The sequence below is a fragment of the Chiroxiphia lanceolata genome, chromosome 2 (assembly GCF_009829145.1).
Source record: "Chiroxiphia lanceolata isolate bChiLan1 chromosome 2, bChiLan1.pri, whole genome shotgun sequence".
In the NCBI taxonomy this organism is placed as follows: Eukaryota; Metazoa; Chordata; class Aves; order Passeriformes; family Pipridae; genus Chiroxiphia; species Chiroxiphia lanceolata.
In genome coordinates this window covers 22039868-22059218 of record NC_045638.1, presented here as the reverse complement: position 1 = coordinate 22059218, position 19351 = coordinate 22039868, and the positions used below count along the sequence as shown (strand labels likewise).

The 19351-nt window shown below is 36.5% G+C and overlaps 1 protein-coding gene across 1 annotated transcript in view; it reads right to left on the bottom strand.

The window, feature by feature from the left end:
* The window catches only part of PUDP (pseudouridine 5'-phosphatase), a 66295-nt gene that overhangs the window by 18033 nt on the left and 28911 nt on the right, over positions 1-19351 (bottom strand). Inside the window, exon 3 of the mRNA XM_032678772.1 lies at positions 12193-12422. Within this exon, the coding sequence (XP_032534663.1) occupies positions 12193-12422 (230 nt within the window). The remainder of the gene's footprint in view (positions 1-12192; positions 12423-19351) is intronic.

Here is a 19351-nt window from a genome sequence, read left to right as displayed (position 1 = left end):
TAACATTATTCCTGACTTCTAGAACACCTGACTGCAGGAGTTCCACCCTCCCAAACTTCAAACACCTACTCTACACAGTATAACTATTCATAGAAGTTATCCTATGATCATATTACTAGTTATTACTATAATTACAAATATTATTATCTTCTGATGAACATCTTAAAATAACTGCAAAAATTTTTTGCTGAAATTTAAGGGAAAACAATCTCAATGAAAATTTTTAACCTGGAAAGATAAAAACTCACAACTGAAATCAGTCTTCAAATGATATATGATACCTAATCTTAAAACTGCAAAGACATTCTACCTAAGATACATGATTGTTCTTCGTAAAATGAAAGGTTCTGTTGTAATTCTTTTGGGATAACTGCATTATTGAAAGCGAAAAGCAGTAGGATATGTTACATACCATTACGCCTTTTGCCCACGGTACCTTTTTGAACCAGTAATATTTTGAGTCTGTAATAATTTTGAAGTTCAGGACATTAGGCTGCAACCTCTAATGTCTCCAGTCTGAGCTACAGGATGCAATAATATGTTCTGGAGACAGCAACAGAATCACTGTGACCAGGTATCTGTTCAGGAGAAAGAGGACAATTTCCTAATGGAGGAAAAGATGTTCTGCAACAGAAGATAACTTCAGTAATGGGCGAAATCTCATCAACTAGTCTTTGGTAGTCAGCAAGACCTTGAAGCCTTGAAGTAACTGAACTATGAATTGAAGGAGTTACTAACAACAAAACCATTTCCATTACTGCGCCAGTATTTTAGAAAATAGTTGCAGATCTATTTTAAAATAATTCTGGTTCTATTCAGGGAAGTATTGACTAATAATCTTTATCTCTATACTTGGTAAAATCTGCTAATGACACAGAATTATGTAGGTCATCTGGGATAACATCTCTAAGAACCTTGGAGTGACAAGGTAGTCTACTGGGCAGTCAAGTGTCAAATAAAATAAAATGGTCAAGAAATGCAGGCAGTACATTAGCTAGAAAAAAAATAAATGACATCTACATTTTCTAACGTTTGGTTTAAGTACTGGACGTCACTGTAGACAGCTCAGTGAAAACTCAGCTTGGGTGGATATATTGTTTATATTCACAGATATATATAAAGTGGTCTCATCTGGAATGTTCTAGAACATTACACTATACACTACATGCCACAGACATTATTTTATGTTAACATGTTTTTGGTAGGAAGGGTCTGAAGAAATGCAATCAGAACACTTATGAGAAGAAAAAAAAACAAAACCAACCACACCACCGCCCCCTCCAGCCCCCACAAAAAATCTAAAACACAACCCTTTCAGATGGTGAGGCTCTGAACAGACTCTTTCAGAGTTTTATTTATGGAGCAAAATAAAAAAAGATGTGACAAGTAGTACTTAAAACACTGAGTGGTAGATCAATTGCTTCTTATCTTTCTCACTCACAACATACAAAAATCTGACATTGGAACATATGTAAAAGATTTACAGAACTCATTGTCCCAGGCACACCTCAGTATCAAGAAAACCCACAAATACTGTGAAAGGGTTACTATAGCTTTGTTCTGTTTTGGTTTTGTATAAAAGAGCCTTCAACTACTTGATATGAGGGTAACTGAATTTAAGTGGATAAGTTAACCCCCTCTAGCTAAAAGGCGATTATTAAGCCTCTGGTATTAGCTGTCATCAGAGACGGTACTGAATAAGATGGACACTGAATCTGAGCATGAACAGCAATTCCTATATTCAGTATCAGACAAAAATGAAAAGCTTTTTTTTATGGAATAGGAGGGCAGAATTTCTACCGTGGCTTGGATCTGTATTCTACTTTAAATCAGAATCACTTCAGTATTACTGAAGCTTAACTTGAATCATTTCCTTCTTGGCTTTGAATCACACTATTATTCTAAGATAAAAAGATGCTGGAATGGAAATGTTAAGCATCCCTTTTTAGCAGACAAGTCTTCATGTCTTCAGCTCTTGTATATACTGTAAGGTCTTTTATTTTTCTAACACCTACCAAAATAATAATAATTAAAAAAAAATCTCCAACATTGCTTTATGGAGTACGCTTTGTAATCATCTTATAAGTCCATTTATTTTGTGATACAGCAATCAGACTGAACAAAATGCTTTGCCTTGATAGATTATAAATAACTTGCCAGTGTTAACTGATGGTTCTGTATGTAGGTCTTCTGCAACTGTGCCAAAGAGACAGACTCTTAAAAATTCTTTTATCACATAACAGATTAAGCAGAACCCTACCACATATACCAGGTCTCTGAAAATTACCTACAATCACATATCCAAAAAACCCAAGTAATTTAAACAAACAAACAAAAAACTGGAAAAAAAAAGCAAAAATGAACTCACTCTCCCCTAGCCTTAGTGCATTAAACCAAGACAGAGTTGACCTCAGTCTTTCAAAGGTTTCCAGAGGTCTCCTCATGACAATACTTTACAAAGAAGCAATGAAAAAATACTACCAACAATGCAATTCCCTGTTTCAGTCTTCATTCTTTGTCCTGAAACTGTTGAAAAGCATTGTTACAACAAGCTCGGGGGTGATTACAAAGGTAACTTCACATACAGAGAGGATCAGTGCACTAGATCTTATTGAAAGACAATTTATTCATACTTCCTATAACTCAAAAGACATTAAAAACATTTTTGTGAAAATTCTTGTTAATTAAAATCTAATTATTCAATGACTGCTGTTTGGCATCTCCAAGAAAACGCTCAAGGTCTTGAAAGAAAAGATAACTCAGTGAACAATTTATCATAAAATAAGGATTTTTCCCCTCTTTTTTCTACTTACCATGCATAATTAATATGTGATAACACCCATAATGAGTTCCCTAAAACAATTAGCAACGCATCTCCAGTGACCTCCTAATCTGAATATAATGCTTTTTGAATTTGGAGGTGTACTAGTCTCTTTGTGCTTACACACTCACCTCACGTAGAAGCAAAGAAGGCTGCAGAGTATAATTTATTATTCTGCATCACATTTCATCAAGTCCCTTAGCAGCTACTTGATACATTATCAAGACAAATGCAAGGAAAAAAAATTATTCCTTCCTCTCCACCCCCCAAGTAGGGTACCCCAAAGACTAAGTACCAATTATAATCCTTCTTCCCTCTTCCAATCAGATACATTAAGTGAAAACAAACCTTGACCAGGTTACTTTTTGCATGGAATTTCAATGACTTTTTTCATCTCTGTAAGACAAATACATCCATAAATAAACATGCACTGCAGTAACAAGGGCAACGTCTAGAACACTTAAAAGCTAAATTACTTTCAAGCCATCCAACATCTAATTTTTCTTCCACAAATATATAATAAAGACTACCAGCATGCAGGGGTGTACTTTGAGAGGGTGGGTGTGTGCATATGTGGACACACAAGCACACATGCCTCAGGAGAAGAGGACGGAAGAAAATCAACCCTATGAACTAAGAGCATGAAAATTGAAAAAAACCCTGAAAACAATCAATCTCCTTCCTTTAATTATCTTGTAAATATAAAATAGTGGCCTATTATAGACTTATGGAAAAGATCCCTGTGTATAGTAGTGTAGAGGACCAGATCTAAGCATGTTTTGTCTCCAACATTCTGAGTATTGCTGCAGGAAAGGTGATCGAAGGAGAAGGTCCCATGGAGGTGGGGCAGTGCTCTTCTGAGCCAACTTCCTGCTCCTCCTTGAGACTGGTGCTCAGTGCCCACCTTCAGCTTACTTCCCGGAAAAAGCCTGGCTGTGCACACCTGACTCATTCATTCATGGCTGGGCTTCGCAAACGAAGATTTGGGAAGGCTCTATCCACATTTATTACAGGCACGCTGGTGGCTTATGAGGCTAATACGAGATAGACAGATCCGACTGCAAAAGGCACAGCAGAAAGACTCCTTAGATGGCATATTCCGCAAGACACGGTTCTTTCTGCATTGTCTTTTCTCCTCCAGAGTGATCCTGTGTGTGTTCTCGAAGGAGACAGCTGCGTTATAGATGGTGTGTCTCCAGGCCTCCCGATTTGAGGCCAGAGTAGACCAGTTACGGTGATCAATATGACCAAGGCTGAGATGTTGTTTCAGGGAGTCCTTGTATCTTTTCTTTGGGGCTCCTCTCTTGCGGTAGCCAGTGGTAAGTTCACCATAGAGCAAGATCTTAGGGAGGAGCTCAGCAGCATCTGCAAAGCAGGATGTTAAATGCTGCAGAGCTGCTTCTGTATGGGCAACAAGGGCGGCGTCATCAGCACAAAGCAGCTCCCGGACAAGATGGTTTAAGGTCTTGGTGTGGGCCTTCAGTCACCTTAGGTTGAAAAGGCTTCCATCAGTACGATATTGAATGTAGATACCATCCTGATCATCGAGTCTGCCATGGCCCTTTGGAGTATCATGCTGAAAAAGACCGTGAATAGGGTGGGAGCGAGAACACAGCCTTGTTTCACGCCATTCTTTATTAGAAAGGGCTCAGAAAGTGGCACACCTGAACAAAACATGCAAATAGTCTAATTTACATAAGAGGTATGCACCACCTTAACTATAAAAGGGAGCAGATTGGGTCCCCCTCCTCTCTTTTTCTTTTCTCTGGCTCTCTTCTCTCTCTTTTTTGTCCTTTTTTGCTCTTTTGTTTCCTTCGTCTTGCAACTCCAGCTTCACGCCATCCATGTGGCAGTACCAATGCAGGATCTGAGGTGATATTCTTTGTTTTCTTCCCTTGCTTTGCCCAGGCAAAGCATGGCTATCATATTCTACCCCATACTCTGCACTGAAGTTTGTTGTAGGATGGGGGAGCTTGTGGAGGTCTTTGTGCCTTGTGAGCCAGTAACTTTTGAGGAGTATTTTGTGTCAGCTGTGAAGTGTACTGTACAAAATTAAGGGCTTGTTAGCTGACACTTTTTGTGGAAATGTATTGTAAGAATTTAAGGGAGTGTTAGCCAATACATTTTGAGTCTAAATATTGGGGTGGCTGCTGTAGGTAAGTAGACTGTATAATAAAACATGAGTTCCCTGACACATGGTAACCAACATCACACCCTCTACCAGTGGGTCGTGACAAGCACATCTTCAGAAGTCCTGGATTGTGAGATTTGGTGAAACATCTCATGATCTTTCTCTACAGCCATGTCTGTTACACTTATGAAGCTGGAAGGCGAGCTTCATAATCACAGACCTCATCATCCAGCCTGGGAGACACAAGTAAGGGCTACATGCTTAGAGTGTGTAGAAGCTAAGGAAGGTGCAGGATTCAGCCAACAGACTATTCAGCAGTATATCACATTAAAAGTACATTCCACTAGAGTGCTGAGCTCTTTGCATCCCAAGATGTAAAGCTTCTAGTAGTATTTCAAGACGGAAGTCGTAACAAATAAACCCACATTGTTCTATACCTACTTACTTTAAATTGCTTAATACACAATTTAAAAGTATGATTTATTAATAATTTATTCCTTTAAATTTTTCCAGTGTCTGTCTGAAATCAACAGCTTTTCAACAGGAATGGGAACCCATAAGAAAAAGTTATGCTGTTTATTATTTCGCAGTGCCCCATAGTAGCAGGAATTCAAGAACTAGGCCAGTAACATATACTAAATACTCAAAACACAACTTGTCATCTAGAAATGAGTCTTCAGTCACGTTGCAGAGGAAGAAAAGTAAAAGTTTTATGAATTCAGGAAAAGGTTCTAGTCAAGAACCTTCCTGAGCAAACAGCTGATGTATCGTGTGGTGACTAGGACAATCCCCAAGGAAACTCAAAGACTGGAAGACTGAATTTCTCAGGTTGAAAAGTGCTCAAAAAGATGTTTTCCCCAATTTTTTGAAGAAGAATTCCACACAGTAGACAAGACAAGGGCAAAACCCTCTTCCGATCTTTAAAAAGAAAACAGAACTCCCATATTTGGTGTTATGTTCTCTACGGAGAATTTTTCTTGGCATTTTTGAAATGCACTGGAACTACTTTTCCAATTATGCTTTACAAAAGACTAACTGCAAGATATGTTTAGATCCTGATAAAAAGACACAAGCTGTTGAGACTGGGCAATTTTGGATGAATATATGAAAGTAAAAAACTCATTTCTCAGAAAAGCTATAAAATCAGAAAAAGGGAGGTTCCTACTGAACTTGGCACCTCATCTTAGTTAGAAGGCAGAGAAGTGGAAACATTCTGTTCTCAAGCCAATAGATACACCCTTTCAGATTTCAGTTGCTATCCACTTTCAACACTTCAGTGCATGTTTTGCATGAAATTAAACTAATTTGGGTACACAGAAATGATGGGACATAGTTCATTCGCTTCCCAGTCGTTCCATGTACAATAACAGTAAAATCTATGTAATCTAAATTCATTAAGGGAGTGAACTCTGCTTTTGCTGTAAACTGAAGCACGCTTTGTGTACTCAGGAGCAGTGGTTTCAATCTCTTGTAGTGGTTTCAACCAGTTGCTCAGCAGTCCCACAACTTCGCAGGGAGCCTCATCCCCACCACAACACAGGTCTGTCAAGGGAGAGACGTCGTTGCTCTCTCTGGAAACTAGCCAATGCACAGCACAGGATGCAAGGTTAACAGGAACACTGAGGGAGCACAACCTTGCAGATGGGGGACTCCAAAGGGGCACTCTCTGCAAGCAGTGAGGAAATTATCCAAATTTCCAGTGAGGAAACACACACACACACACACCAGAAACACTCAAACATTCCAGACCTTTATTCAGCGTACTAAGTATATGGCTACACTTGGAGTTGGCACCCAGAAATCAGACAACACAAGAAGTTCTTTATTGGTTCTAATCCATCAAATGCCTAATTTGAACTACTTGATGAACTGTAATTACATCAGTACAGACGAAACAGTCAAGTGGCTTCCAAAAAGAAAGCCCAAATTCTGCTTTCTACCTCAAAATGCACCATCATTCAGAAAGAGTTGAGGAGTAACACTCTCTCCGCGCAGTAGCAGCCACTGGTATGTGCTGTAACTATCTTTGTACAGATTGCAGTGTCTGAGAACAACAGTGATTGACTACAAACTCTTCGTCACCTGTCCTCCTGAATGCAGCCTGACACTGAAAGTCAGGTATGCTCTGACCATTACAATGGCAGGCTATACCTGGAAAAAACAAGTATCTAGCAATATGCTAAAATAACTAGTAAGAACTGCGAGTCGAAGGACACAAGACAGTAGAACTCGCGTAAAGTAGAATGGTTTATAACACAACCAGCTATTTAGAAGGTGAGATGAGGAAAAGTTGGTAACATAGACCTATGCAAAGGACAGACTAGAGTCAAGCTTGAAGAAACAGCCATTGATGTAGATTTGAACTAAGCTGAAAAACGTCCATGTGCTTTTGCATTTAATGCTTTTGTTATTTCTCAAATAACAAATCTGTGAATTGCATACATTCATGAAAGAGTGTAAGTCAATTAATTTATAAAATGGAAAAGGGGTAGATTTATGATGACTAAAATACATGATTTCAACAGCAGACATTCCAATTTACAGCTCAGTGCTCCACCTAGAACGGTTGTTCATGTCTGTAATTTCTGTACTTTACATAAAGTACTCCTAATAAATTAAACCTCCAGGAATAAGAGAAACATCACTCATAAAATAGCTGCTTATCTGAAAACCATAGTAAGTAAAATAAATACACTACATGTATACACCAAAAACGGTGAAGTTGAATGGGGAAAAAAAAGAAAAAGGAAAAAAAAGAAGGGGATAATGAAAAAAAAAAAAGGTTTTAGCATCCTTTTTACAAAGAACTCACAAAAATGATAGTCACATTAAGTGCTAAATCAACCTTCTTCATCCTCTGTTTTATTTGTACAATACAGAATAAAATTACAAAATATTTGAATGTCATACCATTCTGAATCTATTGCTCTTTCACTACATCTTCTGTAGCAAAAAAGTCGCAGAAATTTCTCTTTGAACTTCTCTGTTCTATGACATAAAAAGTCCACGGAGACTCATAAATCCTAATGCCATTTAATCAGTCTGAAAAAATTTTAATGAGCTCTCACTAGATTTGGTACAGAGATTATTTGTAACTATGGGATCAATTAATTAATTAGAAATGGAAGAAACTGCAGAAATAGTGTTTTAAATTAAGGTGATGATTTACATCACTTGGAACTTTTTAAATAGAACAGATTGATTCTTCATAAGAGAGTTATGACCATTTGTATTACTGCAATCTATTCCTCTTTTTAAACAGTGGATATAAATGGATTTATTTGCTTTTAAATGACTAGTAAGGTCCTTTATTTTACAGAAAAGCTGTAGGCAAATCAACCAAAAGAAAGGCCCTAGCCCACAACATCCTTAAATAGGAGGATAACTAATCTATGTGGTTTTGATGACAGAAGTGTATTGGAAGTATGTATAAATGCTGGCATGGGAATGTCTGCAGCCCTCTCAGTTACAGCCATATTTAAAATAAATTTATTAGCATATCATTTTTGTTATTATGAAATAAAACTTCAAGACAGTATTGAGAATTTATATATATATAGATATATATAAATATAAAAATACATACAAATGGCCAGGTTAATATGAACTCTTTTAAAGCAAAAATTAATATTCTAGTATTTATAAATTCGAAAATCATTATTTTTAATAATGCGAGCCCTATAAATTAAAGTGGAACAGAAAAATATTGTTTAGCAAAAGTACTTTTGTTTCCTTACTTTTTTTTCCCTGATCAAATCTGTGAAGTTAATGACTGAATCACAGGTAAGTGACATTGGAAGGGACCTCCAGAGGTCATCCAGTCTGTGGACTGTGTCCAGACAAATTCCAAGTATCTCCAAGGATGGAGACTCCACAACTCATTTAGGCAACCTCTGCAAGTGCTTGGCCACCCTCACAGTAAAAAAAGTGTTTTCATGTGCTCAGTCTCCTGTGTATGTCTGTGCCCACTGCCTCTGGTTCTGTCACTGAGCACCACTGAAAAGAGCCTAGCTCCTTCTTCTTTACTGTCTCTCTCCAGGTATTCCTACACATTAATAAGATCCCCCTGAGCATTCTCTTCTCGTCAGTCCAACCACGTCACTAAAGATGTTAACCAGGGCTGTACCCAGTATTGACCACTACTCACTGGCACCCAACTAGACTTGAGCCACTGATCACAACCTTCTGGGCCTGGTCGTTCAGCCGGTTTTCAAAGCACGTCACTGTCTGCTCATCCACAGCTTCTCTACAAGGATCATATGGGTGAGAGTGTCACAGGCACTCCTGTAGCACAGGGAGACAACAGCCACTGCTCTCACCTTGTCCACCAGGCCAGTCACTTCATTATAGAAGTTAATCAAGTTTGTCAAGCATGACTTTCCCTTGGCGTAGCCATGCTGACTGCTCCTGATGATTTGCTTGTCCTTCCTGCGTCTGGAAATGGTTTTCAGGATTAGTTCTTCCATCACCATTTTCCAGGGATAGAGGTGAGGCTGAGCAGCCTCTAGTTCCCTGGCTTGAAGACAGGAGTGACATTTGCTTTCTCCAGTCTTTGAGCACTTCTCCCAGTGGCCATGATTGATCAACGAGTATGTAAAGTGGTCTTGCAATGACACCAGAGGGTGTATCCCATCAGGGTCCCTGGACTTACTCATGTCCAGTTTGTTTAAGTACTCCCTCACCAAAATCCAAACAGAAATAATACTATGAAAAGTATTATTTAATTGTCTAAATAAAATGTATAAAAAAGAACACAGTGTTTCGAACATTCTGGTCTGAAATTTCTATAATATTCAAGAACACATTGTTTCTACATATGTACAGCTCCAGATGGTTTTCATACAAGTTGCATCTGTGCATTTGAGAGCAGAAATTTGAGTATATGTTTTTAAATTTAAATTTTAGAAAAATTTAAGTTTTCTAGTATTTAATCTCCAGATCATATTTTGATTACCTGATTGATTTAATTAATTACTTATATGACAGTGCTTTGTTGCTAGTTTTGCAAGTTCATATGATGTTTCACGTATCACCAGATAGCAAGACCTAGGCTGAATTTGCAGGGTGTATCTTGTTCAAAATTCCTGTGCTGTGGTTTCATCATTATGCATATTAAGTTCCTAGTTAACCAAAGACTGCAAACCAAAAGGTCAACATTTAAGAAATTCCCAGATGGACAACTATGACATCCTTCAAGACAGTAAAGCAGATATCATATCCATTTATATATCACTTTAAATACTTTTCTTCCCCTTGAGAGTTCTGTGCTTGTGCTAAATTCCCACACTTCAACATTTGTGATTTTTGTAGATGCAACAAAAGTTCAGTTGAATTTAATCTGCACTGAGGGAACGCCGATGCTGTAAACTCATATAGAGGAAAAATATATATTCAAACATTTATGGTCTTTTACAAAAAGAAGGTTAATAAAATAAAAATACAAACCCAATCAAAAATACAATCTGTAATTTTGTCCGACATACCTTTAAAATAATTTAAAAATATTAAGTGTAATATAGATGCTACTATTTTCTTCAAATATTTTTTTCATTGCTAACATAACTAAGGGAACAAACAATTATCTACAACAGTGTCACTGGTTTTGTTGCTTGCTTTTGGGCTGTTTTTTAAGGTTTTTGTCCTTTTTAATTATTACCACCTTGTGACTTTTCTGAAATAGAGGCAAATAAACAAAGAGTTTTGGGAAAGCTGTCCTTCTGCTCCTCACATGAAATTATAGTTTAATTTGCCATTAACACAGCTGACATTCAGTTTTCTTACTTCTCGAGATACGGTAACAGTTACAACCCAGATTTATATAAATTATCAATACTTTCTGCTCTTTTACTTTCAGAATTACAGAACAGCTTACAGCTATACTTCCATCCAATTAAAAAGTATTCATTATGCACCTCATTCTGTTTCCCAAAAAAAACATACCATACAATATTACAGGAACATACCCTGATTTTTTGTTCCCTACACACACAGTTAAGCAAGGAAGAATATTTTTATATGAAAAAAAAATATTAAGCTGTGGTTTAAGCTTGTGTTCAACTCCTCTCTTCCTCTCTCCAAAACCTTGGGCTGCTTCCCAATATTTGCTCCGAACTGAACATTAACATATCCAAAATTCATAACTCCTTGACTCTAAGGTGAGATCTACAGCCTTGCTGCTCAGATTTCAACATCTGGAACAAGCCATATACACAAGGCCTACTCACACAAGTATCTACCATGCCCCTACAACACCATGTTTGATTAACACAGTTTGATTAACACTGTTCAACAGTAAACCACACTGCATCAAATTTATTTCACTTTGTATTCTCAGGTAATGAAAATACCATTTAGACTCTGGGTGAGAATTAGAAGTACGAAAGGCTGAGGAATCAGTTAATCGTATTTGTGTAGTCGTTTTTTCCTCAATAATCCTACTGAGAGAACAGTAATCACAGTGTAATCTACCTAAACTTGTTCCATAAAATTAGTATGTAATGCATTTTTCTGCAGTAATGAAACTCTGAAACTTCAGAACTTATGTTCCACTTGGGACAGAGAAGAAGTGAGAAAAATATTCTAGGGATAAAGACAATTTAATTTAAAATAAAAGTGAAGACATTATTTCAACAAATCTCAGTTTATCTTTCAAATATTTTCCCTGTAGATTTCTATTTCAGAATAAAGTTTCGAAAGTTATATATAAGAGAGAAAAACTAAACACACCTACTATTTGAGAAAGATTGCTCAAACTGATAGTTTTAAATCAGAAACAAGAACTATGATCTCAGAGATTTAGACTATAACAGGAAAGATGTGGCTTAGGAAAAATATATGCCCTGTTCACAAAGAACCATCTTTAATGTTTTGACACTTAAGAGGTAAATCAGCTATGAATGTACGGAAAATAAACTGAACTATGTTTAAACAACTGTTTCCAAACTTTGAATAGTGAAATTGAGATTGTAGATTTATTTACACAGCAGAAAATCATTACACTTTCCTATTACTGCATGCTACTGTGTAGTAAATCAGAGTAATCTGCATTACAAACATTAGATGTAGTGGGGGGAAATCTCTTCCTTCAATAGCACAAACATCTTCGAAAACAGAAGTTGCTGATTTTTATAATCTTTACATTAAATTTAATATAAGTATTTATCACATTAAAAAAAAAAAAAAAGCAAATATAGCCCCAAGAGAATATTCCTAAATCGAATTTATCCCCTCCCCTTCTTACCTTCTCTGGAGGTGCAGGAGGGTGAAATCTCTTTGCACAAACCAGAAATGGATCAGGGTGTGGCTTGCCACACTTCACTTCAGGGTCATCTCCCAACACTACATGATGAAAAAGACCAAAAAAGTCTTTGTGTCTGGTTGTTTTCAGCTGAAATGAGACTTCACCTGAGCTGCTGGCAACAGCCATGGGTATGTTGTGTTTGTGTAAATGACGGATCAGCTTATCAACCCCTGTAAGACAAATACATATGTTTTAGTTTTTATATATATGCATGTATGTTGGTACATGTATTAATGTTTATACATAATTACAAAGTATTTAGCAATAACCTATTTCAATCAGTTAGTGTGAAAGAAAATTCTTGCTATATCTGAAATGTTCCTTCTCCAGACAAAAACCATGGAACATTCCTCAAGGTATATATATACTTGTTCTGTTATCAAAGTGATGCTTTTCTCAAAATATGTCAAAAACGGGTTCAACATCATTACATGATGACATCCACTAGAAAGTCATTAAGCAATGTCCCCATATTATGTAAGTTTATTATTTCGAACTCCGAGAGTTTGGGAGAACATTTTCTTTCATATACAGTTATGCTCCTGAGAAAAGAATCAAAAAAAATATACTCTTCTTACTGGATGGCATAGTTTTAATTTCTGAAGCAGGTATCCAACTGGCTCAAACCAGACCCTAAGAGAGCTCAGTTTCTCTCTTTTGCAATTATTAAAGCAAGTAACACTAGGCAGAGGAGAGCAGCTGTCAGTCACAGTTGTTAATACCAGAGCTTTATCTATTGATGCTGTGAACCCAGAGTAATGAACACCTCAAGCCTAATGGGTAGAAACTTCAATCTGATCGTCTTCTAGGGAAGGTTAATGCAGTGAACAGAGAAAGCACAGCAGTCTGTGTAAGAGGGAAACACACGCCATTATTCAGTGCAAGTTTTGAGTTTTCTTTGAAGGGGTTTTAATGTTCCTTTTCTGCAGCATTCTAAATGCTGAATACCTCTCCCAGAAAAAACAATTAGCATTGTGTAATGAAGAACAAGATTGGATGTCTGGTCTTTATTAATTCACAAGAGAAAATGCCTCCATATCTGTAAAATCATTTCAGCTCTGCTTCTTGGCATAAATCTGTCCCACGGTGTTGGACACAGGATATTAGTTTCAGGTAGTTTAGGTTCAAGTAGACTCCAGTTGACTTTTGGTTTTTTGAAACAAGTTGAGCACAATTTTCTGTTTTTACCTTCCAAGTAAATCTTATTCCCTTCCTTCTGATTCACTGTCATGGTTACGTCTGGTTCCCGCTCCCTCCAACCATTCCTACTCCTCATGCCCATTTAATTCTTTCCTTTGTCACACCAGCATCTCTGATTTGCATTTCCCATGTGACTTAGCCTTTCAATTCTAAAATCAACCACCTAATCTGCCACACATTTTTCCCAAGTACAGTCATATGCCCAACTTGGAGAAGCTGTAAGTACTATTGATAATAAAGTTTGTAGATTACTAAATAGGTGCATTAACTAATCCACCTGTCTGGAACTAGGACTTGTAGGTATGGCTTTCTGAAGATTTCTCATCTATTCTCCAGAATTTAAGCAAACAATTAATAGCTGACATTTCCAGTTCCATGTTCATATTTGATGACTTTAAATACATGCACTTCTGTGATGTTAGATTTCGAGTTGGACAGAAATAACAAGTGCTATTCCTCCTGTAATATCAATGCATCATCCATTTGAAAGCCTTCCTATGCCTCCTTAAATGGTTATACTAAGCAAGTGCATTTTTCCCAAATGATGCTATTATGCTCTCTCACCAAAATATGACGCTAAATACAATTCAACGTTTTATTCCAGATAGTTTAAGTGTTCATTCTGAAACATGTAGTAAGTCTATAGTAAATTAATGAAGTACTAGGATGCCTTAATGTAAAGTAGTAACCTAAGCATCCCTTCTTTAAAATAAAATGCATTCATTCTAAGGAACTTATTCTAAATAAGCTGCAACGTTCAGCAAGGCTAGCACGTCATGTGTGTAGTAATATAACGAAGTCCAAAGATTAAGCAGAAGACTTTTCCCATCTCCTATGCCCTTGCTATGATACAGTTAGTTTTCTCTAAAGTTGTGCTCTTTTCAAATAGCTAATTTTCTTCGGTCCCACTGCATCACAGCTTCAGTTCATCTCTCACAGGGTATGTTTATTCTGTGTTTCTATTGGAGGTAGCCAGTCACAGAAAAGCACTGTTGCAGAGAGGTTATTTCTTCAGGGTCCTCTCTTAAATTCCCCCAGCACATCACGATTTTAGTGTGTAACTCTGTATAGGTGCGTGTTTGATTTCTCTTTTTGGCTTCCCTCACAACAAGGGAGCTAAAATGCAGTTGTCCTTAATATCTCCAGAAAGCAAATATTTACATTATTCAGAAAATGCACTTTAATAAGAATATGCCATTTAAAATTGATTATTCGTTTATGTGTAAATAGAGTAAGATAGATTAGAGAAAAAGCAAAAGGCAAATCAGCTGCACAGAAAAAAATTAAACTGCATTTGGAAGAGTAGCTAGCATAACTTGACAAACTCAAAACAGATGAAAAATATCTTCACTCCAGGTTTGCTTTCCTCTTTGTAAAAGCTACAGATCAAGAAAATCCATTTTTGTTTGCATCAGCTACCACCAGTATAGCTCTAGACACTTAGCCACCACATCAAATTACTGACACAATTATTGTACCAATTCAGCACATAATTCTTTATTAGGAAGATAATATCTTCCTCAGTATCTTTATAGTGTTTTTTTTTAAAAAGAAAACATCAACAGAAGGGGAATTGAAGAACTGCTTTAAAGATCTGTAAGAAACTTCCCCTGGTATATCCTGTGTTATTATACCCTCTGTAGCTACAAAGATTTTTCAATCAAATGACAATCAAACCAACCAAGTAAGAACTCAAAGACCATGAAGAACTACGCTGAAAATTCCTGTGATCTTGATAACTTCTAACTTACTTGTTGCTACATCAGGGCCCATCCATCACAGAGGGACCCCTCTGTTAGACTTCCTGGGACCACCTTTCACCCTTCTGACTGAAAGCTTAGGCACATACAACAAGAACAAAAAATAAAGAAAGATCAAAAGAAATAAGGATCTCTGTTCTTCCAGGATAAGGATACACTTCTAATGTGGCACACAGGTAATAACTATCTTATGCAGTATGTGAATTCTTCAAGTAATTACAAAAAAATCAGGAGTACCCCACATTGCTATGTTTTATTTCCAAATGTACTCATTTTTTCGGATAACCAAAGCAGTAAATACTGTTTCTTTATGCTATGTCTTTAAATAGCATTTTAGAACAGAAGTTTTAGAACAGACACAGAAGTTCAATATATGCTAAATGCAATAGTTCAACACTGGTAACTATTGGAAAGAAAAACAGGTGAAAAGAATTGTAAGCTCAATTTTGTTACAGTAGCTGCAAAGAAGGATCAACTTTAAATGTCAGCATCTTTAACACCTAATTAATCACAAATGTCAATGAAGTTATCAAGTTTGGGAAAAGAAAAAGAAAACAAATTAAACCAACAGAAAGGATTTATCTCTTCTGAGACCACAGATGCATTTCCAAGAAAGAGATCAGCTTTTTGTTCTGAAAATTGCAAAAAATCATATATAAAAATATATATTTCTTTTTTTAAAAAGGAAGTATTATTCCTCCATTAGACTCCAAATGTGGTGTTTGCACTTTTTAGATTCAGCTGAAATCATGGTGAGTAATACATTGGATCAACTGACAAACTAAAAATAAGACTCATACTGAACAACAAAACCCTTGGGCTAACTGTCACTTTTTTCCTTCTCATTGACTAATACAAACATGTACAGCAAGAGTTCAGGAAACCAAACAATGCTACACTAAAATGATCTAATGAGAATCCCTATCTAATTACTTACATGCTATTACAACACTGTTTTCCCCATGATTTTTTTAAAGTTATCATATTTTTTAATCAAATGGCATTACTCACTATGAAGTGAAAATTAACAAGACAAAACTCCTCAAAGCTAGCACAAATTGATGAAAAACAAAGGGAATTTTTATTTTCCTTTTAGCATTATACAAACATGGTCTCTGTGTCATGCAGAATACTTCAGAACAATGAACAACACGTAAATTTTTGCTATATTTTATCTCATATCATTTCAAATTTTTGTACCATCCCTTTTCTTGTATTTGCCTATCACTGAACATAACACTGTTCTTAACTTATATCACTTCTCTATCTCCACATTCAGATCTATTTCTTTTGAAATGTTTCCAGACAAACAAGGAGATACTATAAAGCTCTTCTATTCTTTTCTAATATGTCTTTAACCAAAACTTTTTTCTATGAATATGTCCCAGTAAGGGTATGTTTTTCAAAATAGACAAGAAAGTGATCTCCATCATAAACTGGGCAAACACACATCTTGATGATTTATGTCCATATGCACAAATGAAAATCTTAAGAATAAAAATAGCTTCTGTCTTAAAAGACTGCTCCTTTTTTTCATAATCATTTACAGTTCCTACATTGAATGTTATAAGATGCCAAACTTAAAGTTTTTCAAGATTTCATCATATTCTTTAGTCAAAGTTAGCATTACCACTCAGAGTTTTGCAGGTTGACTAGATTTCTAGCCAATTCCATGACAGTCTTTTAAGTTTATAAAAACAATTCTATGGCAAAAACCTCAGCAGCATCTGAACATTAAAAGCACTCAACAAAACACAAAAAAATTTCACTTACAAAAGGAAGCTGCTGTTTGTTAACTTAAGCTATAAAATCATTAAAAAATATTTTTTATGTAGTCTGGTGTGCTACAACAATTGCAAGCCCATCAACACAGTGCTATTCATTATTTACACTTTCTTGCAATCCTCAGGGGAAGTCAGGATTGCTGCTGTGAAGGTGACAGTGTGACAGAGGTGGGGCTATCCACTACTTGGTTTAATTGCCATGAATGCTTTAACTTGGTCAGCCCCAAATTGGTCAAGTAGTTGGACTAGATGATAATTGTAAGTCACTTCCAACTGAAATAGTCCTGTTCTGTTCTGTTTTATTCTATTCTATTCCTAAATCTCATGAGACTATGGAAACGTAACTCTCAGATCAACCTGCTTCTTTTTTTGTTATGATACACTGTTTAAAAATGCTGTCTGCAAGGGTACCTTATCCTTTCCCTGAGCTACAAACTGGAGGTGAAAACTACTAACCTATTCCCCACTTTGAAAGGTAATTGACTACTAATAAAGAATTTTGTTTTATCATCTTATTGCCTTCTAAAAAGTACCAGAGATCCTTCTGGTGGTAGAGACTCCTTATTCACTGAATCATTACTATCATTTTAGTCTGGACATACTGACACATGCATGGCCATAGAAGAAATATAAGTACTAAATTTTATATAATTTAGAACCTCCATCAGCTGTGTTACTGATTTCCTCATAAAAGCATGTTTGGGTTACAATCCTTTAGGACTTGATGTAAAGGACAAATCTTTGAAATCAGCTAAACAGAAAGCATCATTCTGAGTTTGCAGCTAATTGACTGATATCTAGGGGTTACAGGTTCACTGAGCCGAGCATTGACTCACTAGAATTTCCTAGCATTAAAACAATAACAGCAAGGAAAAGAAAAGATAGTATGCTAGGAAGTCTATTTACCTGTTAAGGGTACAACATCAAGGAAGCTATAGTTAAGCTCACTAGACTGCTGGTTGAATGGAACTGCTGAAGAAGAAAATCAATTGGAGTTGCCATTGAAATTTGAACTGTTTTCCTTTCTTCTCTTTTTATGCTTTCTGACTGGCTTCATTTGGTACTAAAATTGAGGTATGAAATTACCTCCTCATGGCTGCAAGAAACAGTCAACTGTACTTGAACTGAAAAATAGCTTGCACATCACATTCTGCACTGGTTGAACAAGAGCTGCAACAACTAAATCCCAGTTACTGTAAAAACAACCCAGGAATGGAAAATGTCTGAAAGGTATACACAGTCACACAATCCTTAAGGATCTGTGCTTTGTGATAATGATGATGAGCCAAACCAGAGACTACTGTGAAAGAATAGCAGTAGTTTCATAATCCTGACATGATCACAGTAACTGCTGGCAGTTGTATAACTTGGAGTTCAGTTTTTCTGGCTCTGTATATATTCTAGGTTTATATTATGCAAAAGCACACTTAAACATGTATAGGTAGATATACATATGCATGGTTTTCTTCTGTTCCACCTGTCATTTCTTATTCTTCAGACTATGCACTTCCTTGTAACACAGAAATGCTAAAAACGCATTTGCAGAAGCAGAAAACCTAGTACATTACTCTTGCAGATAACAATGTCTGTACTCTTACAGAAATATTTAGAAAACCTGCATAGTGGCAGGCCTGTCATTTTGTCAGTGTTCTCTTGGATTAATTTCTTTCTCCACTGAATCAAAACTACCATTCCTTAAGATTCTTTCAAAACTAAAAATAAATCAAACTGTGAAAAAATCTCAAATAGTTACCAGAAAATTCCATATTAGAAATGGATATAGACTCTTCTTAGACGAAATCTGTATTTTGACCACAGCCAGATCTGTTGAGGCTTGTCTGTCAGTTCAGCCATATTGAAATAGTCAAAATTCTGTCTTCAACCACTCATGCCTCAGAAATGCTGCACATTAAATGGTATGGCTGTAATATAGCCTGTGTCATGGTTTAAGCCCAGCTGGCAACTAAGTACCACACGGCTGCTCACTCAGTGCGTGTGTCCTCCCTGGTGGATGAGGAGAAGAATCAGGAAAAAAAGTAACTTGTACGTTGAGATAAGAACAGATTAATAATCAAAACAAAGTAAAATATAATAATGACAATACTAATACAACTAATTGCAAAATGAAAGGGAAAGGGGGAGGGAGAGATAAAACCTAAGAAAGAAAAGTGATGCACAATGCAATCGCTCACTACCTGTTGACTGATGCCCAGTCCATCCCAAAGCCACAACTTGTCCCTCTCCCACGTAACAACCCCAGTTTATACCCTGGGCATGATGTTCTACGGTATGGAATATCCCTTTGGCCAGTTCAGATAAGCCATGCTCCCACCTGACCTCTTGTTCACCTGCTCA